The sequence below is a fragment of the Squalius cephalus genome (genome assembly GCF_949319135.1).
Source record: "Squalius cephalus genome assembly, chromosome: 17".
NCBI lineage: Eukaryota > Metazoa > Chordata > Actinopteri > Cypriniformes > Leuciscidae > Squalius > Squalius cephalus.
The window spans coordinates 29,365,826-29,388,711 of record NC_137138.1 but is presented as its reverse complement, the minus strand read 5'-3'; the positions used below and the strand labels follow the sequence as shown (position 1 = coordinate 29,388,711).

The 22,886-nt window shown below is 39.3% G+C and overlaps 1 protein-coding gene across 1 annotated transcript in view; it reads left to right on the top strand.

Moving 5' to 3' along the window:
- The window catches only part of gabra3 (gamma-aminobutyric acid type A receptor subunit alpha3), a 668,187-nt gene that overhangs the window by 121,466 nt on the left and 523,835 nt on the right, over positions 1 to 22,886 (top strand). Inside the window, exons 3-4 of the mRNA XM_079847030.1 lie at positions 6,325 to 6,446; positions 16,912 to 16,979. Of these exons, the coding sequence (XP_079703156.1) occupies positions 6,325 to 6,446; positions 16,912 to 16,979 (190 nt within the window). The remainder of the gene's footprint in view (positions 1 to 6,324; positions 6,447 to 16,911; positions 16,980 to 22,886) is intronic.

The window sequence follows — 22,886 nt, the reverse complement described above, 5'->3', positions numbered from 1 at the left end:
CGCTGTCTCCTTGGCAGACGGTAATTTGGGCAAGGGAATGAAATGAGCCGCCTTCGAGAACCGGTCCACTACGGTCAAAACGACCGTATTGCCCTGGGAGGGCAGTGACAAAATCTAGCGCGATGTGGGACCAGGGTCTCGAAGGGACAGACAGCGGTTGGAGTAACCCATCCGGTGGGCGATTGGAAGTCTTACCACGAGCACAGACTGAACATGCCAAAACAAAACTTCGAATGTCGCGAGCCATAGAAGGCCACCAGAATCGTTGCTTGACCAAAAAAACTGGTGCGATTGACTCCTGGATGACATGCTATGTTGGAACAATGGAACAATCACGTCGGACCGTAACTGCTCCGGCACGAATAAACGACTCGGTGGACACTCGGGCGGAGGTGTTACCCCTTCTAAGGCCGAACGGAGCTTCGACTCGATCTCCCATACGAGTGTGGAGACAATGAGTCTCTCAGGAAAAATGCACTCGGGAGTGGACGGGCGAACGGAACAGTCAAAAATTCGAGATAAAGCATCGGGTTTGATGTTCTTAGAACCCGGACGATACGATAGTAAAAAGTCAAAATGTCAGAAAAAAAGTGCCCACCGAGCCTGCCTGGAGTTAAGTCGTTTAGCAGATCTGATATATTCAAGGTTCTTATGATCGGTCCAGACGATAAAAGGTACCCCCGAACCCTCTAGCCAATGGCGCGACTCTTCCAACGCTAGCTTGACTGCCAGTAACTCTCTGTTACCAATGTCATAATTACACTCAGCAGACGATAAAAGATGAGAAAAAAAACGTGCAAGGGTGCATCTTATCATTCATGGGTGAGCGCTGGGAAAGAACCGCTCCTACCCCCAACTCTGATGCGTCGACCTCCACCACAAACTGACGTGATGGATCAGGGGCTACAAGAATGGGAGCTGAAACGAAGCGGCTCTTGAGGTTGGTAAATGCAGCCTCAGCTGCACCAGACCACCTGAATGTCGTCTTGGTGGAGGTCAAGGCAGTCAGAGGAGCGGCTAGTTGGCTGAAATTGCGAATGAAACGCTGGTAAAAATTGGTGAACCCCAGAAACCTCTGTAGGGCCTTACGGGAATCTGGAGTTGACCAATCCACCACAGCCTTAACCTTGTCAGGATCCATGCACACACCCTCGGAGGAGATGATATAACCCAGAAATGGAACCGACTGTGCATGGAACGAACATTTCTCCGCCTTGACAAAAAGCCCATTCTCTAACAGTCTCTGGAGCACTCGTCTGAAGTGCTGAAGGTATTCCTGGAGAGAAGAAGAAAATATCAATATGTCATCCAGGTAAACCTATATGAACTGATCTACCATATCTCTCAGCACGTCATTCACGAGTGCCTGGAAAACTGCAGGGGAGTTAGACAGCCCGAAAGGCATAACCAAATATTCAAAGTGCCCCCTGGGGGTGTTAAAAGCAGTTTTCCATTCATCCCCCTTCCTTATGCGAACCAAATGATAAGCATTACGTAAGTCCAATTTTGTGAAGATGGATGCTCCCTGCAAACGCTCGAAGGCTGAAGACATCAACGGCAAAGGATAGGTATTCTTTACCATGATGTTGTTCAACCCTCGGTAGTCAATACACGGTCGCAGAGAACCATCCTTCTTACCCACAAAAAAGAACCCTGCCCCCGCTGGAGAAGAGGAAGGGCGGATGAACCCAGCTGTCAGAGAATCAGAAAAATATCCAGGACCCTCACCATCAGCACTGGTGCCCCCCAAGGGTGCGTTCTCTCCCCACTGCTCTTCTCCCTGTACACTAATGACTGCACTTCTAAAGACCCCTCTGTCAAGCTCCTGAAATTTGCAGACGACACCACTGTCATCGGTCTCATCCAAAATGGTGACGAGTCTGCTTACAGCCTGGGGGTGAACAGCTGGCAGTCTGGTGCAGCTATAACAACCTTGAGCTGAACACGCTCAAAACAGTGGAGATGATTGTGGACTTCAGGAGAAACACCCCAGCACTCCCCCCTCTCACCATCATGAACAGCACTGTGGAAGCAGTGGAGTCATTCAGGTTCCTGGGCTGTACCATCTCTCAGGACCTGAAGTGGGCAAATCACATTGACTCCATTGTGAAAAAGGCCCAGCAGAGACTGTACTTCCTTCGCCAGCTGAAGAAGTTCAATCTGCCACAGGAGCTGCTGATCCAGTTCTACTCAGCCGTCATTGAGTCTGTTTTAAGCACTTCCATCACTGTCTGGTTTGGTTCAGCTACCAAATCGGACATCAGGAGACTACAACGGACAGTCCGGACTGCAGAGAGGATTATTGGTGCCCCCCTGCCAACCCTCCAGGACCTGTACTCTTCCAGAGTGAGGAAGAGAGCAGGTAAAATCATCACAGACTCCACTCACCCTGGACACCCCCTGTTTGAACTGTTACCGTCAGGACGGCGACACAGATCACTGGCCACAAGAACATCCAGGCACAGGAACAGTTTCTTTCCACAGGCCATTTCCCTTCTGAACACTTAACATGCCCCCCAAGGCATATTCCTGTAAGTGCAATACTCCCACTGTCTAGTGCAATATTCTCTAACTCAGGTGATATTTATATCTATATTATTCATACTACTCAAAATACTGTAACTATGTTCATAATCTGTAACATGCGCTAGACTCCCACTGTCTAGTGTAATATTCTCTAACTAAGGTGATATTTATATTTATATTATTCATACTACTCAAAATACTGTAAATATGTTCATAATCTGTAAATGTTTATTCGGACTAAACCCAACTGTGACCCTACTTTTTTACTTTTATACTATTTTTATTTATTTTTTAAATATTTTATTCTTAGAATTTGTATTACTATGTTTCTTGTTGTATTTGTATTTGTATATGTGCACTGGAAGCTTCAGTACCAAGAAAAAATCCTTGTGGGTGCAAGCACACTTGGCAATAAAGCTCTTTCTGATTCTGATTCTGATTCTGAAATATATTTTTCCATGGCCTCCCTTTCTGGGGCAGAAAGTGAGTATAACTTGCCCTTAGGCGGAGACATACCTGGCAGTAAATCTATAGCAGAGTCATAGGGACGATGCAGAGATAAAGAAGCAGCCCGAGACTTACTGAACACTCCCTTCAGGTCCAGATACTCCGAAGGCACGTTAGACAAATATCTGTGTTCATCCTGAAACACAGAACAAGACACAGAAGAACACGCAGACAACAAACAAGTGGCATGACAAAATTCACTCCAAGCGAAAACAGAATTCATATGCCAGTTTATATGAGGATTATGGAGCACCAGCCAGGGGTGTCCCAGAACCACAGGAGCAGAAGGAGAGTCAATCAAAAGAAAGTCAATATCCTCAGAATGATTGCCTGAGGTGACGAATCTTAAGGTGCCAGTGGAATGTGTGACTGAGGGTAATAGTTGACCATTAAGTGCAATGACCGAGATAGGTTGAGAGAGTGTCATCACCGGTATCATGAGCTTAAGACCCAGGTTAATGTCTAAAAAATTACCCTCCGCTCCCGAGTCAACCAGTGCCTCACAATCAAAACTCTGAGAAGGTAATTTCAAACTGACAGAAAGGTGAGTAGCTGAAAAAGAGGATTTAGTCATTGTAGTTCCACTGTCAGTAACCTCTTACCTACTGGCGGGTGCTGGCTTTTACCGGACACTGCAGAGCGATGTGACCGGCGGCTCCACAATACAGACACAGTCCCCTCTCTCTTCTTCTTTGTTTCTCCTGTTGCGATAGACGGGACCTGCCCATTTGCATGGGTTCAGGATCTGGAAAAGACATAGTTTCACCAGGAGAAAAAGATACCTTACTCTGTGCACTGGCAGGCCACTCTCGCTGTGTCCGTGGACCCCATCGCCGTAGTCTCGTATCCACCTGAATAGCCAGATCTATAAGTTTAGCCACCCCCGTGGGTAAATCCAAAGAGTAAGTTTCATCCTTTATGGTCTCAGAAAGTCCATATAAAAACATGTCCCATTGAGCCTCTGAATTCCAGCCACACTCCGCAGCCAATGTACGAAATTCAATCGAATAGTCCGTTACAGTACGATCTCCCTGACGCAGCTCCGTGAGAAGTCTCTCTACCAGAAGCAGCGTGATCAAAGACCTTTCTGAGCTCCCGGGAGAATGTCTCAAACAAAGCACAGCACGGAAGTCTCTGTTCCCACACAGTAGTTCCCCAACTGGCCGCTCGACCCGAGAGCAGGGTTATAACAAAGGCCACCTTAGCCTCCTCCGTAGGAAATGACGAAGGTTGAAGAGAGATGTACAGAGAACATTTGGCTAAAAACGAGCGACATAACTGGGGCTCACCGGAGTAGAATGCTGGAGGCGGAAGACGGGGCTCAGTGGCACGAGTGGTCTGACTCTGAGCGGCAAAAGCAGATGGGATGGCGGTGACTTGTTGTTGCACAGACGCAGTCTCAGTCCTTAGTTGTTGCAGCTGGGTCGTTAGTTTGGAGACTTGGGTCACCAGCGCCTGGACAGCGCGACCTGTGGCTATCGTCTGTTCCTCCTGTTGTTGCATGCGAATATCGCTCTTAGACAGGATTGCGCTCAATTCGGACACACTTGCTGGATCCATGATGGTGGTCGGTTCGTTCTGTCACAATAACGAGTTCCAGATCCAAATGCAAGTAGCTCAAGTTTATTAGACAGAGAAAGTACTCAGATCAGACAAGATGCAGGAGACTGATGAAACTTGACAGACGATACCATAATTGGAATACTCAGGGTGCAATGCAGGAACTCTCAAAGTGGAATCACAGACAAGGAAGAAACTCAGGGTGCACTACAAGAGACTGGTCAATGTAAATTCCCAAACTGGTAATCCAGCGCCACACAGGACTCAGAGGAGAATGCGGGGATCAAACACAGCAAGCAGTTCTGACGAGGTAACTGGCCATGAGAACAAGACATGAGTAATGAACCAACACCCAGCATAACTCACTCCAGCTAGATATAGGCAGTAAACTAGCTGCAGCTGAAGTGACTGATTGGAGTGATGAGCTGGTCACTAGGCAACAAACAAGCAACACACACATAGACCCAACACCTACAACACACCAACAGATCCACAAAATGAACACAAGGATTTGTGAACCGTGTGAACCCTTTTTAAGAAGGGCGTGTTAGAACTAACCTGATGGTTTGATCAAGGCTGTTGATCTGCTGGATTTCAAACAATGCTATAACTTCTTGCTTTCCTGTATTCTGCTTCAGCTCTCTTTCCCTTGGTAAACTGTATGCATGTATGTATGTGTATGTTTAAGCGGTTTAAATGCTTAGTCTGGTTAATAAAGTCTTGTTAATGTCACACGTAAAGTTGTCCGTGTCTCAAGCTCATATACTGGAGTCCCTAATCATAGATTTTGACTACTTGCTCTTAGTTGTACTGTAAAGTAAGAAAGACATTTTCCATACCCCGGAAATGTACATTTCTTAGAATTAATAAACAATTAACACTGAATGTTCACAGGACAAACAAGTTAATTGATAGTAGTATTAATTTACAACATTAAGTTAATTCTATTAACTGATCCAAATATTTATAATCAATTATAACAAGTTATTACTGATTATTAATATTTCTTTAGAGCTAATTTGCTACACATTTTTACATGATTTATTACATTTAATTAACCCTTAGCCGATTTTGACTCATATCTTTGTTTGTAATGCATCCTTAATCCTCCAATATACTTCAAGCGAAATCGAAGAATGATCTTGTGTGAAGTCATTTCAAAATCAAGTTTGTTTTAAGTTTGTTTCGGAAGTTTGAAACCAAAAGATAAAAATTCGCTCTGGCTGGTAAACACCTTCAAACTACCATTGGTCCATGGCGATTACGTAATGGGTAGGTATGCTCTGGGGCTCCGACTTCTTTGACATAGAAATCTTCTCAGGTTAATTTCTTCTGTTCAGTCCAGAGTCAGACGTCCACGTGTAAAGTGTAAAAAATTAACACACCGGAGAGCAGCTTTAAAGTAGAAAATAAAGTTATAACTGAAACTGTTTTTCATATTTAATGTTGTAAAGCTGTTTGCTTTAAAGCAACATATTGTATAAGTGGTAAAAATAATCGTAATGTGACTAGACTGGAGTGCCGAGTTGCAGAGCTTATGCAAACACATCCACATCCCTTTCTTAACTGTTGTTTTCTCATAGCTGTTATTTTTGTTGTGCACTACAGTTTGCAAAATTTTAACAACTTTTTACCCCTAAACAAAGAACAAAAAAGAACATTGCCGTGAGTTTATTGGGGCCTTTACTTCCTTTATGAGACCTGAATCTCTTTCTTTTTTCTTCTCCACAGGGTTGTAACCGGGCACAGAGAACCCATTCCTGATGACAGCAAAGACAACATCACCATCTTTACCCGGATCTTGGACCGCTTGCTGGATGGTTATGACAACAGATTGCGTCCTGGACTAGGAGGTACGATGAATACATGTACACATTTCCTTCCTGGTTGTCTCTATTGTCCACATGCTGGCCTTACTGTTAGCTTGTGGATGGAGTATGATCTTTCTCAGTCTTGCTTTCATTTTGACATTCTTGCCACAAGTCTCACACCTCTCAGATCTATAACAGATGCTCTCCACAATGCTCTCCTGAGATCACTTACAAATCCTAAGCTTAAGAAGCCCCAGGAGTACTATGTGTTATACAAAAAAATAATAAAAAAATGAAATAAAATAAAGAGGAAGTCCTGACCGCTGCTGTGATGGTGCACCGACAGATTGCTCACTTAATCATAATGAAGAAGATCGGATCCCCCGATCATTTTGGATTCAGTGCATTACTGTTAAATGCTGGTCTCTGAGCATCAATAAACTATAGTCTTTCCTAATGACATTTGCTGAAATGGCCCACCAAAGTCCATTAGTTCATCTCCCTCTGTGTACATTTTTCCTTCTCCACAGAGGTCTCACAGAGGGAATCCCTGGTGACCTTTGAAGTACAGAGCCTAAATTGTGATCCCATTGCTGGGCAGTCAAAAATCAAGATGTATGTTTTTGATAAATGGACTAAGTCACATTGCCACACCGAGAGCTGTGGGCTGATGCTGTGGAGCTGGATGGCTTCCATTACTCAGCTGCCCGAGTCCTGCTGTCTCCACCATCCTGGCCACCTTCCAGTCACCTCTCTTAAGCTCGATCAAATCTTTTCATTTCCACACTGCTTTACATAGATGCTGATGTGTAATACAGGACTCATCACATCAAATTTGCTAACTGGAACATGATGACTTACTTCAGATGACTTTAAAGGCCTACAGTGCATTATACACAGGACACGTTTTTAAGTGCCCATATGATGCTCATTTACTAGTCTGCCAGAATACATTAACATGGTTTATGTAAAAAACAAAGACGCATAAATTTCACATACTGTACATTGCTGCAGCACCTCTTTTTACCCTGAAAACACTCTGTTTTAGTTCCGTTCTCTTTAAAGCCCACCTTTCCGAAAAGCCCAGTCTGCTCTGATTGGTCAGCTGGTCCAGTCTGTTGTGATTGGTCAACCTCTTAGACTGTGTATTTAGGCTCCCGAGGCTTCATGAGCTGCTGTAAACAGTATAATATTGATGATAACTATGATGCCAGTTTTGGAATTCCATGTGTTTTGCCCTTGCCACAAAAAAAAGAAAAGAAAAAAAAAATGAAAAAATCAACGTCTCCTCAACATTACGAAATTGTTCTTTGATGGAAGGCAAAAGCAGCCAGGTGGGCATTATGCAAATGTATAACATGGTGACATAGCTAAGTCACAGAAATAATGGCAGAACTACAAACGACTGGTTCAAGCAAGAGTTTTCTTTTGGAGAGATTAACTCCTTTTGGTGATGACTTTGTGCTTTGTAATAGTTTGCAGATCATTTACATGCACAAATGGCTACATTACACACGAAGGGAAAGGGAAAGATTTCTTCTCCCTCTTTTCTCCATTAACAACTTTATAGTTCATTAAATTAATATATATATATATATATATATATATATATATATATATATATATATATATATATATATATATATATATATATATATACACTATGTATATAATAAATTGCATACATAATATATTTATAGCATTTAGAATATTTTATGCAAGTTACACATAAACTTTGCAGAATCTGCAATATGTTAATGATTTTAACTAGGGATGCACCCGGTATCGGGCCCAATACTGCGCTTGTGTATTCGTGCTCGTACTCATTAAAATGATCCGATACTGTCACGTACTGCTCTGAGAACTACAAACGACTGGTTCAAGCAAGAGTTTTCTTTTGGAGAGATTAACTCCTTTTGGTGATGACTTTTTGCTTTGTAATAGTTTGCAGATCATTTACATGCACAAATGGCTACATTACACACGAAGGGAAAGGGAAAGATTTCTTCTCCCTCTTTTCTCCATTAACAACTTTATAGTTCATTAAATTAATATATATATATATATATATATATATATATATATATATATATATATATATATATATATATATATATATATATACAGTGCTATGCATAAGTTTAGACACCCATGCTAAAGTTGACTAAAAAGAGGAATAAAAAATCATCTTTTGGAAATTGAACTTAATGCCTTAATTAAAAAAATTAGGAAAAATCCATCCTTTAAGGACACCAATTTTCTTTGTGAATGAATAATGTATCGTAAATAAATAAATGTTCTTCCTTAAAATACAGGGTGCATAAGTTTGGACACCCCTATGTTAAATTCCCATAGAGGCAGGCAGATTTTTATTTTTAAAGGCCAGTTACTTCATGGATCCAGGATACTATGCATCCTGATAAAGTTCCCTTGGCCTTTAGAATTAAAATAGCCCCACATCATCACATAGCCTTCACCATACCTAGAGATTGGCATGGTTTTATTTCAGTTAGCCTAATAGCTAGTTTGATTTGCATTGAGAGATGATCTTATGGAAAGTACTCCATGCCAATCTCTAGGTATGGTGAAGGCTATGTGATGATGTGGGGCTATTTTAATTCCAAAGGCCGAGGGAACTTTATCGGGATGCATAGTATCCTGGATCCATGAAGTAACTGGCCTTTAAAAATAAAAATCTGCCTGCCTCTATGGAAATTTAACATAGGGGTGTCCAAACTTATGCACCCTGTATTTTAAGAAAGAACATTTATTTATTTACAATACATTATTCATTCACAAAGAAAATTGGTGTCCTTAAAGGTTGGATTTTTCCTAATTTTTTAAATTAAGGCATTAAGTTCAATTTCCAAAAGATGATTTTTTATTCCTCTTTTTAGTCAACTTTAGCATGGGTGTCTAAACTTATGCATAGCACTGTATATACTATGTATATAATACATTTCATACATAATATATTTATAGCATTTAGAATATTTTATACAAGTTACACATAAACCTTGCAGAATCTGCAATATGTTCATAATTTTAACTAGGGATGCACCCTGTATCGGGCCCAATACTGCGCTTGGGTATTCGTGCTCGTACTCATTAAAATGATCCGATACAGTCACGTACTGCTCTGAGACAAGAAGGTTGAGGATCCAAATGCAGTTTTATTGAAAGGGTAATCCACAATCGTATTCGAAAACAGGCAAGAGGTCAGAGCACAGTAAATCAGACCAATCAAACAAACATATCCAGAGGGTGATACAGGAATGGGAAAACCATGACACAGGCAGATATCAAAAACAAGGGACATGGAAAACAGAGGAGAATGCTCAGTGATGCAGTGTAAACAACTAACAAGACTTTGAAGGGAATGAATGTGAAAACCAGGCTTATATGGGGGAATGGCAATAATCTGATGTGGACTGCCCTCTGGCAGCTCTCAAGGGCACTCCAGCTGGTGACCATTACAGATACCAACAACCGATATCACACAGCCTGCACAGTACACTGCTTGTGACAAAGAAACACGGACAACAGAGCAAAGAGAGAGCAGAACAGATATATCAGAGAATGATGTCTATGAAGTAAATATATTGAATTAGGGCTGCACGATAATAGTTAAACTGATAATCACGATTATTTTGCTCAAAATTATAATCGCGATAATTAATCATGATTATTCTCATTTGAGAAACTACAGGGAAAGAGAAGGGACAGTTAACGGTTTATATATATATAAAATAGGGTTTGAAATTAACTTTCACCCACCGGCCATTTTAGTTACAAAATTTAAGCTACCGGTCATTCAGAACTTCTAATTGAGGAGATTACCCCCTTCCATGTAAAGCGCTTTGAGTGCCGAGAAAAGCGCTATTTAAATGTAATGAATTATTATTATTATTATTTTACTAGCCAAAAAAGTTAATTTCACAGCTTATTTATATAAGGCTATATTCAAATTTGGATTTCATACATTCATTTCTTATTCAAACAAAATCCTGTCATCCAGATATCTCCACTTCCTCATTCATTCTCATCTTTTTTATTACCAAAAATGTGTTTTAGGTGGACAGATAAATACAGTACAAAGAACATGTAGGATGTTGTAAAATATCAATGTCTTTTCTGTTAACCAGATGCTTTTTAATCTATGCTATTGCTTCAATGCAAGTGAACAAGTGTACAGTTATTTGTGTAGTGACGTGTGTGTTCAAGTAAGCCAGAAATGCGCAGATTCTGCGCAATACGCTGTATTTAATAGATCATGATGACTCACGAATATTTGCGCAATATCCGCACAGATTTGGCTTACACGAATTCCCCCAGCAAAGTGAGTAAACATAATAACATGTCAAATTGGCCAGTGATTTGACAGCGTTACCCGCCAAAGTTCATTTTTAGCCGCATTTGGCGGGTTGGCGGGTGTTAATTTCAAACCATCAGACTTCATTTAACCAACTATGACAACTTCCTCAGACAGCAAGTCAATACAAATGGCATGATTTAACGTTAGATGAGCGCTTTGTGATGCGTCTTCACATTAGATCTTCTAAGCGACACATTTTGGTTGCAAATGAGACAAAGTACAGATCCAGATCGCTCAGCAAATTCGTACTGCAAGGAAAAATAGTCTGCTTGTTGATACAAAATGAAAACGGTCAGTGGTTGTCGTTTTCAACTGATTCACATCATGAAAACTGGTAAAAACTTAACCTCCTGAGGTCGGCTATCGCGCCGGCGCGATAGGCTCGTTTTTTTCCTTATCAGTGAAAACAAATAAATAAAATAAAATATTACTTTTTATCTTATATGCTTGTGTTATACATCAATCGATCCTGTTAAGTGTGTATTATTTTTGTGTATACTCACAATAAAAACAAAGTGTTGTGCTTTTCGCCAAATAAAGAAAAATAAACATGATTCGAGTTCTGCCTTCTCTCTGTCAGTGTAGTCCATTCTGAAACGCGTCCGAAAATGAACCATAACTCAGCTAATACTCAAACAGACATACAGACACACAGGCATGAAGCTTGAATTCTCTTCTTTTAAATGAAGAAATTTATATAAAAAACAAATATTCGCATCTTGTGAAATCTGCATTAAAAGAGAGCGATTCCAGTCGAGCTAATTAGAGCTCATTCAGATGTAATGTGACCCCGCCCACGGAGAGCGCGCGCTATTCAAACGCAAATGTCTGAGGCAATCCACGCAAACTGTGAACGCCCACATCAGCTCGAGAAAACACATCAGATCATTGTACTTGTTTACACAGTCTCGCAGCGCTGTGAGGAATAATACTATAATGGAAAATTTACCTCAGAAGTACGAGAAGCAACAGATCCGAGGCTATGGAATAATGTAGTAAGTTTTTTTTTCATTCTCAAGTGCGGCGCGTATCTGTGCATGAATGAATGAATGAATGAACGGCAGAGATGCCGCTGTTTACCACAACTGGCAAAAGACGGTTTAAATTTGAATCGTTTCTGTCTGTGAATGTTTCGCTTTTAGCAAACTGTATTGCTAGGCTACTGAGTAAAAATCGAGTGAAATATGTTGAAATAAAATGTATTTGTATAAGCAACGTATTAAACTGCAAATTAACATTTATATTTCTTATAATAAAAACGAAAGTTACTATGTTACAGACATATGAAAGACAACATTTCATTGATTAGTTTTGGATAGATTATACATTTTTACTGTAAAATATCTGCCACCTCAAATAAGCTTTTGTTTGCCAATCTTTGCTCATATGTTAAATATAGTATGTTTTGTCAAAAATAATCAAATAATATGTTATAGTGTTTATTCCAATGTAGCCTAGGCTATATTCAAATAATGAATCCTTAACTTTGAAATATGTATGATAAAATGTATACTTTAGTTTTTACAAAGAAAGATTACACTTGAATTGTTGTTGTAATTGTAACCTTTTTAATAAAAAAAAAAAAAAAATACAAGGTAGATGTAAACAAACTAATAAAAGGTAAATATAAGCCTTTTCTTTAAAATAATTTTTTATTGTGTTTTATTAGTGACAAATTTGGGGAGAGGATAAATATTCCAAAACTGAAAATACAGTATGAGAATTAACTGCACAATTACTAGACATGTTTTCCTTTTGATATTATAGGCCAATTTGCAAGCACAATTTGTGGAAAAATAAAAAAAAACACGAGATGCTTCCAACTGTTGCTCTTGCATTCTTTCTTGTGACACACCTGAATGAATGGCTCATTAAGTATGCGGGCCCCATTGTCTCCAGGTGCGAACCACTAAATATGCATGATCGTTGACACCCACTCCGCATATTGCCTTTCCATACAGAAAGTGTTTTGCAAAATTTAAATCAATGCATTGTGTTATGTGAATGATTAGGCAGGATCATTTTCACATCATTTTGAAGAAAAAACTCTAGGCGATGACATCCATTAGTCAAAGTCTTATTGACACATATTTAGAATGTGTTTTATGGCCTTATTTCAGAAACTTTAGTTATTAGTTTTTTCAATAACCATGCATAAACATTATTCTCTCAAAAATACAAACATGTACATGCATGGTGCTCACATATGATGGTAGCCCTGTTTGTGCTATATAGAGTGAATTTACACCTTTGCCATTAATATGTTTATAAGCAACTGAAAAAAGCAAAAATGTCAGGGCATGTCAGAACATCTCAAGGACCCCAAAAACACCTTAGACCCCAGAGGGTTAAACTTCAAAAAATAGAACAGTGAAACTCATTTAGAAACAGATTTAGTCACACAAACAGCACAAGTAGCTTGTGAAGAAACAGACTGGCTGTATAACAATTTCATGCAAACAGAATATCGCTGTGGAGATCTGGGCTGCGTTCTCCGATAACGTTGTCTCTTAGCGCGCTACGAAGACTCAAAAGGTACACCTTAACTACAGGTATACATTTCCTACGTGTGTTCTCCGAACTATACCTTAGGATGTTGCTTAAGGTAAACCTTCTTAAGTTCGACCTTAGCAGGTGCTGTCCATGGTGGAGGTGCTGAATAGGTTGATATCGATGCCTCGATGATCGATTGTGCGCTCTTTCCTTCACAGCGGTATAGGTAAAGTATTGAGAAAACAATGTTCTTTATAAAGAAGCGTTTTAGAAATAGTACAAACTGCATTTATCGGGGCTCATTGAAATATGTACATGCAGAAATAAATATGAGTATGTGTTTATAATTTAGAAAGTGTGCAATAAGTTAATGTTCTCCACAACGTATGCTGATTATCCACCAGCCATGTAGTTGACATACACTAACTGGCTCCGCGGACGGCGCCGTCTTTGATTTAAAACAAGTACTCGCTGTCTTGCTGCCATAGCTATAAAGTTTGTGTAAACTCATCTTTCTTTATATAGACTCCTAAGCCTTTTCTGTCAAATGGTTCGCCAGCTGATGTGCCTTAGGATAGTAATTAAAAAAGCTAACAACCATTAGTGTATGGAAACTTTATTAATGAAAACACTTCCATACACTGGGTGTAGGCTATAACAACTTAAGTATTTTATGTGTAAAATTTTAAAGTAAAAATGTTATTTTAATACTAAATCAGATTTTATATGAAATGTTCATATAAAATTTTCTATGTGTAATTAAACTGCGATGTAAAAAAGGTTTTTGCGTAGTGGTGGCCACTAGCGGTATGAACCGTCAGCAGCGATAAGGTATAGCTAAGAGCGCTCCAGACCAACCTTACGAACGTATGACTTACAGAAGGTATACTTAACTAAGAAGGTTTCGGAAAACACGTATTAACGATAAGGTACTTCTTAAGGTACAACTTAAGAACGACGTAGCGTTAAGGTAGTTTCGGAGAACGCAGCCCAGTGCTTTTTCCACAGTGTAGAGCGAGCGTGCGCAGGGTTGCCAGATTGCACCGATTAAGTAAAACACTGGTCATAAAATGTAACAGAAAAGCTCTTTTTGGTTGATTTGGGAGATTTAAGCTATTTAGATCTGGCAACCACAAACATCAATGCTAGTGGGGACATGTTAACAATGCAAGATAATGCAAATGTATAATAAAAAAAAAAGCGTTTTCAGGATAAAAAAAAACGAGTGGGCAAATATCACGACGATTTTTTAAAATTAATCGAGACAGGCAGATATCGTTATCGCGATTAAAATACGATTAATCATGCAGCCCTATATTGAATTAATAGAATGTTAAGAGAGAGAGAGAAACAAAAGAGAAGAGAAAGCACTTCTGTTGCATGCTCGTGGTTGTTGATCGTTCACTCAGCACACATGCATTATTTGAATTAAAACTAAATTGTATGTGCAAGTAAAAACATGAACTGTTACATGATTTATGTATAACGAGTGGTTCCCTATATTATTACAAGAATGCGGTACAGTAATCACATGACATTTGATTTTCTGTGCGCAAACATCCGAAGCACGTGCCCAGAATGTTGACTCTCCGACAGCATGCAAATAGCTTATTAAATTGAGTTCTGTTTCATGTCTTCTTGTGCTCTAACGGACAAATTCACACAAAAGTATGTCAAAATGCCCGTATAGGCAAGTATCATTGTGAAACATAGTCGGTTATGTCTTAAGTGAACATATAGTTTGAACAATTGAAAAGAAAGCTTTTGTGTAATAGTATGTTGGATACGTGCAGCTCTTAAAGTGACAGCAGCCTAATAAACCTACTGCTGTCTTTATCCTCAATGTTAAAGGGATAGTTCACTTTGAAATTAAATTTTGGTATGTTTTAGCTTACCTCAAGGGCATCCAAGATGTAGGTGTCTTTGTTTCCGCAGTAGTTTCAATTTTGATATTTTTAGGTCAAACCGTTCTTGTCTGTCAGTCGTGTAATGCAGGTCTATGGTCTATAATGCAGGTCTGAAAGAGCATGCACAGAGAAGTCCAAATTAAACAATTCTCCAAAAACGATATAAATACTGTTCGTTTTCTCACACAAACCGCTCGTTTCGTGTCTTAGGCCATCAATGTGTACTTACGATGGGGAATTGTTTAATTTGGACTTCTCTGTGCATGCTCTTTCAGATAGTGACCATAGACCTGCATTATACGACTGACAGACAAGAACGGTTTGACCTAAATATATCAAAATTGAAACTTCTGCGGAAACAAAGACACCTACATCTTGGATGCCCTTGAGGTAAGCTAAAACATACCAACATTTAATTTCAAAGTGAACTATCCCTTTAATCTAACAACAAAAGACAGAGAAAATCACTCACTGCTCTTGACTGGTTAGGTCCTGCTGGAGCAGCTCTAAATATTCACTGTGCTATTAAATTAAAGATAACATATGATAGAGTAATAATATGAACAGTGAAAGTAACAGTAGCTCCTACAATACATTTTAATAGGCATAATTAGGCAAGAAAATAACTGAATGAAATATCTATTGGCTAAGCCAACTCATTTGATTCATATTCTTTTGGTTTCTCTGCCCAGTATTTTAGAAAATTAAAAATGCAATGAAAATACAGGTATCAGTACTCAGTATTGGCAAGGACTAAAAATAAAAGTATCGACTCGTTCTGGAAAAAGTGGTATCGGTGCATCCCTAATCTTAACAAAAATAAGATGGACCATAAAAATTGCATGTTTTTTTATTTTATTTAGTACTGCCCTGAAAAAGCTATTTCACATAACAGGTGTTTACATATAAGCCACACGACACACATATAAGCCACACGACACATATACAAATGATATATACAAATACAAACTGAATATACTGTACAAATGACAAATTCCCCCCACCACCCTTCAAATGTTTACATATGCTTGATTATTTTATTCTGTGTCATTAACAGGATTATTCATGATTTACTGCTGTTTATTTTTTATTTATTTTATTTTGTTGTTGTTGTTCATGCTATAATAATAAAACATAACAAAACAAAACAAAAATATCTAAAATAAATCTTACTAATCAGCTTGGTTGTTGGACAGTCAACTAGACAGTCAACTAGTGGACTATAATGACCCAGACCTTTTTGAGGTATGTGCATGCAAGAAATGGAAACAAATCTACTGATAAAAATACACAAGGTCATACATTGTACAGCTGTCTGACAGTGATGGTCCCATGTGCATTATGTATTATTTTACTGGCCATTAGTGGTGAATTGTTGTCTTTATAGATCATTTATAGATACATGTCAACTGGCAGTCATTAGAGTATTAGTAGACTGTCTGATATCTGCTAAAACTATTTTGTTTCTTCCCCTATAGACATTCTACTGACTATAAGTAACTTATTTTACTAACCCTAGCCCTAACAGTCTACTAATACTCTAAAGAAAGTTAGTTGACATATAGTTGCAAATTAATGAGAGTTAGCTGACATGTTGTTAAAAAGTTACGTATAGTTAGTCGAGTGTCTAAAGTGGACTGTTGAAGCAAAGTGTAACAAATAATAGCTTTAAAATTCATTAAATATGTATTTTACAGTGTAGATATTTCTGCTCTTATGCTTGTTCTTTCAGAAAGTGTGACTGAAGTGAGGACAAACATCTATGTGACAAGCTTCGGACCAGTATCAGACACCGATATGGTATGTGTGTTCTTTCCATTGTTCCTTCATTTTAAAAAAAATAATTTCTGGGTCAAAATTAGGTTCATTTTTAAAGTTTCATATTCGCTTCTGCCAATATTTGTCTGTCCTTCAGATTTATTGCTTTTATATAATGTATTATACTTCAACCAGGTATTGTTACATGTACTGTAGCACATATCCCATATGAGAAAACTAAAATGTTTTCATTGTCGTTGAATTGAATTCAGAAAGATTTAATTGTCAAATGTGCCACAGAGGAAGACATAGTACCGTCCTTTATTTCCCTTTGTCCCTGTGAATGTGTGAAGCTGTGTTCCTTTATGGGCTCATTTAAGAGAGAAGATAATTGGTTGTGAGGCTGCATGGAGAAATGTATGCGTCTTAATCATACACACAATTGGGTCTGGTATGCAAGATGAATCATCACAGCCATGCAGCAGCACTTTGTATTTTGTATGAGACATAATTTTCTAATAGTGAGAAGACGACATCACAATCTATCAGATTATACAGAGCATGAAACGATACTCAAATTACACATTACACATGGCTAATTTTAAGGTTAAAATGTATGCGAAAATAGTGCATTTCCAAATATGACTTAGGAATCACTCCACTTCAAAAAGTAGAACTGCTGCTCTGAAAGTTTAATTATTATTAAATTACACGATATCTGTTGGACCGAGGACAATGGGAAAATGTATCATATAATCTAAGTTACAGTACATAGAGAAGTTTCTATGGTCCACAACAAAACCTTTTCTAGGTGTTTGCGAATACAAAAAAATAAATGTGTCACGTATTCTATACAGTATGTACTGTAGTGCTACTAACCAAAAATGTGGCTGGGAAGTACCCAGAAGCCTCTAAGATCCACAAGCTTGCTATAATTGGCTGCTGTTGAGATAAAGAAAACTTATTATCTTTGATCTATGCCTTTAAGTAAGAATATCACATTCTGCAATAGAGGCCTAGCATGTTCTCATAACTTATCATCTTCAACCTACTATCCGCAATGGTGTTAAGACTAAATACGAAGATAGAGGCACAACCAAAGCAGCTGGTTTCGGGTTGGCCAGTGAATCTGCTCTGTGACAGGAGACATACTTTTTGTTTTCACTTTATTTTACAGTATGTGCACTTATGTTTACTTACAGCGTACTTACCTAGGAAAGTACTGTGTAATATAAGATAAATACATGGGTTAAGGTTAGGTTTGAGGGTAGGTTCAGGGTTAGTACCTAGTAATTACCCTGTTATTGTAATTACTATAATAAGTACATAGTATGTACATGGGGAACATGACTGGAAAATAAAGTGCTACCTGCTTTTTTTTAAATAATGGCACAAATACCAGTTAATTCACTATCGTGACGGGGCAGAGGGTGAGAATCCTACAGAACCAGACTATTCCACTGCACCTTTCACCACCAGATGAGAACCAGTTCAAGACCTTATTCAATCTCTCAGTCATTTGTATTTAGAGAATGAGGTAGATGAGGTGGAGCATGATGACAGTTCTCAGTACTTGCTGTTACCGCCTCCTCCACCTCCTCAAGAGGAAGATGTAACCACTTCCAGTTTGGAATTAAGGGTGAGCATGATAGAATCTAAAATGGATGAACTGGAGAACTCTTTTGTTGTGTTTTCTAATGATGTGCAGCATAATATAGATAGGCAAAATCACAGGTTGACTGTAATGGAAGAGCAGATGCAGAACTTTTTTTATAGCAACTGGAGAAGGTACTGCCCACTGAGCTCAAGTCTGAATGCCAGCAGGTAAAAGAAACCTTGGAAGAGTATACAGCAAGTAGGACAAGCAATGAAGGATTGTATAGCACAAATGGATGTTCATCTGAAATCTTTAATCCAGTCTTCCCACACTGTAACATCTACTCCCCACTTCAGTCCACCCCTACAAACAGGTTAGATTTTGGTGTATTTGGCCGAGCAGTGGTTTGGGTGGCTCGCCAATGTATTCGATTTCTCCAATACATAAAATAAGTAAGCTTGTCCAGAGTTCTGTGGGGAGAAGAATTTATTGAAGGTCTGTAGTGTAGCAGTCCTTCAGCAGTGATGTTAGCATGTCACCATTCGAGAATCTTAACCCAAAGTTCAGTCTGTGTGACTGACCTTTATACATGAAGACAAAAGAGCTACAAACAAATGAAAACTGTTAGGACCTCCCACAGGAGATTGATCTACACTGCAATCTACCCTGAGCAATGTTGTTTCACACCCATCAGTTTCTATGGGGCCATATGTCTGTTTGGACCATTTGGTTCACACCTTCACAGACACAGATAGAGTTGATTACATTTGAGGTACAGTAACAATGTAAATGCATCTGACTAAAGTTAACTGAAAATACACATAATCTTTCACTATCCTATACATTTTAAAACACCAATCAAGCTGGAGTTTCCATGGTTTGGCAGTTTGGAGGGAGAAGACCCTATTTCTTATCTTGAAAAATGTTAAATTCAAACACTGAATGATGCTGAGATATTAGCCATGTTGCCTTGTTTTAACTCATACAGATAAGGACTGGTGGCTTGCAGAGAAGAAGAGGGTAAGAACTTGGTGTAAATTTAAGAAAGCATTTTTTCAATCTTTCCTGCCTGATGACCATGAAGTTGCGGTTGAAAGAAGAATTAGAGAATGGAAACAAGGACTTGATGAAAATATTAGAACATTTGCTTATCAATATCGAGCCTTGTGCCTGCGATTGAAACCTTCAATGTCAGAATGTGAAATACTCCAAGCTACACTCAGAAACTGTAATCCTTGTGTCACCAGCATACTCAGAGGCACTGTCTCTACGGTAGACGAGTTGGTATGTGTTGTTACCCTGGTGGAAAGGGAGACAAGCAGAGCATCAGACAAAGTCAAATTGAGCTAATAAAGCAGCAAAAGGGTGACAGTCACATTGCTGTGCTGTCAGGAATTATGGAGAGACAGCTTGACCCATTATCCCTGCCGATCACCATCAATGACTATAGATGTCAAGCAGTTTTGGACACTTGAAGCACCTATTCTTTAATTCAGGAATCTTACTGGAAAAAGTTGAAGTCAAGCACTGAAACTTGGCAGTCCAGCAGAGGTCAGACTTTCTCTCTTGCCAATGGTCATGTACAGACAGCTCTATGAGAGGTAGTCTGGAATTGTACACTTCATGGACATCAATATCCATTCAGAGCCTTCGTGATGAAAGATCAAGATCTTACTTTACCCAATATACTTGGTCAGGAGTTTTTGATGGATTCAGGGATCCAGATTGATTTCAAGGATAAGACCAACATTCTGTCTGAGGAAACTGGGGTAAAACATCCATTCATGCTGTATGCTTCTTCAGCAGCAATTAGTCTACATCTGGCATTACCTTTAGCACAAGTATCTTCCTCCACCTTGGCAACCATTAAAGAACTGGCAAGTCAAGCGGATGTTCCCAGACCCCAGAAACGTGAGCTAGAAGCACTCATGCTTGATCGGCCAACAGTCTGCACCTATTCCTTAGGACGCACTGTTGTGATCCAGCACCAGATTAACACCTTGGATGATATTCCGGTTCGTAAACAAGCTTACCCTGTTTCTGTGTCAGCAATTCATTGATCCGGAAGTTTTCAACATGCTGGAAAAAGGAATAATCAGACCATCAACTTCCCCATGGGCAGCTCCCATAGTTCTTGTCCCCAAGAAGGATGGTACAATACGTTTCTGTATTGATTACAGAGCTTTAAATGCCAAGGTACCTTTAGATGAATTTCCCATGCCGCAGATCCAAGACACATTTGAATCAATGTATGGTGCTTCAATTTTCAGTACATTGGATCTCAAAAGTGCCTATTGGCAGGTGCTTATGGATGAGGATAGCATTCCAAAAACTGCTTTTGTAACCAAAAATGCACAGTATGAATTTATGTGTCTATCATTCGGACTGAGAAACTCCGCTGCAACTTTTCAATGCCTGATGAATACGGTATGGAGAGACTGTCTTGGAAAGTTCTGTTTTGTCTATCTCTATGATATTGTAATTTATTCCAAGAAAATCCAAGAGCATTTTGAACACATTAAACAGCTCTAACATGTTAGAAGCTGCTGGGTTGACCCTGAACCTGTCGAGGTGCAACCTGCTCCGATGATCGATCACTTTCTTAGGACATGTTGTGTCTGCTGAAGGAGTTCGTACTGAAACTGCCAAAGTAGAGGCTGTCCACACTTTTCCTGTCCCTATAACGCTCAAAGAGGTACAACGCTTTTTAGATCTTGCTGGGTGGTACCATAGGTTTATTCCACATTTTTCAGGGATCGCCGCACCCTTGCATGCTCTGAAGAACAAAAACATTGCCTGGGAATGAACAATGGAATGTCAACAGGCTTTCGACAAACTGAAAAATGCTCTTCAAAAAACACCTGTGTTGGCACCCCCTGACTTCACAAAAAGGTTTAAAGGAGAACTCCGGTCAATTTTAACATTTTTTTGTACATTTGGAGTGCTGTCAATACAGAGAACAACGACAAAAATCGGTGTTGCCTACACCGAGTTATTCTATTTTTAAAATTTGCACCCTGTTGACTTCAATGGGGCAAGTACTAAACCTGCTTTTAGCCTCTTAACATCCTTGATGTGTCATTACAAGTGCACAGAAAATGTGAGTGATTCCTTCTGAGTGAACACGAGTGAGTCTGACTGCAGTAGATGTGAAAGATATGTATAAAAATGATGTTATTTAAGCCAGCGCAAATACCTTTGTTTACATCCTGTTTTTCGGTTGAAGTCCAAAGTAGTCGATTGCCGAGTTCACGCGCGTGATCATAGGTATTAAACCTATGCGTGTGAACTCTGCAATCGACTACTTTGGACTTCAACCGAAAAACAGGATGTAAACAAAGGTATTTGCGCTGGCTTAAATAACATCATTTTTATACATTTCTTTCACATCTACTGCAGTCAGACTCACTCGTGTTCACTCAGAAGGAATCACTCACATTTTCTGTGCACTTGTAATGACACATCAAGGATGTTAAGAGGCTAAAAGCAGGTTTAGTACTTGCCCCATTGAAGTCAACAGGGTGCAAATTTTAAAAATAGAATAACTCGGTGTAGGCAACACCGATTTTTGTCGTTGTTCTCTGTATTGACAGCACTCCAAATGTACAAAAAAATGAGCTCAATGTTAAAATTGACCGGAGTTCTCCTTTAAAGTCCAGACAGATGCCAGTGATGTCGGCCTAGGAGCTGTGTTGTCTCAGAATCATGATGGAGCTGAACATGTTATAGCTTATGCGTCAAGACTTCTTCATGGAGCTGAGAAGTCCTATTCCACGCCCAAAAACGAATGTCTGTCAGTGGTTTGGGCAGTCGAGAAATGGAAACACTATCTGGAAGGGAAACATTTCGAAGTATTTACAGATCATGCTGCTCTTATGTGGGTTTTCAATCATCCCAGAGCAACTTCTCGCTTAACCAGGTGGGCTTTGAGGTTACAAAGCTTTGACTTCTCAGTCAAATATTGAAAGGGACAATGTAACATGGTACCCAACACACTCTCTCGGGGTATACCTTTCCAGGAAGTCAAGGGTCTGATTGCTATTTGTCAGGCGACTAACATTGGATCAGACTTGCCTGTCTGCTGGGATGAAATTGGAGTTGCTCAGAAGCAAGATCCATTTACTTAATGTTGTCTACTGGCCAGAGATTATGCAAGGATGTTTGGAGCTTTTGTACAGCATGTCAAACCTGTCAGATTTAGAAACTGAGAATCTCCAAGCTGTCTGGTCACCTACAGTCAACACCAGTAGTGGAGCCTAGACTATTGTTGGGTGTTGATCTCATGGGTCCCTTCCCATAGAGTTCAACGTCTAATGAATACATGATGGTGGTGGTAGACTACTGCAGTAAAT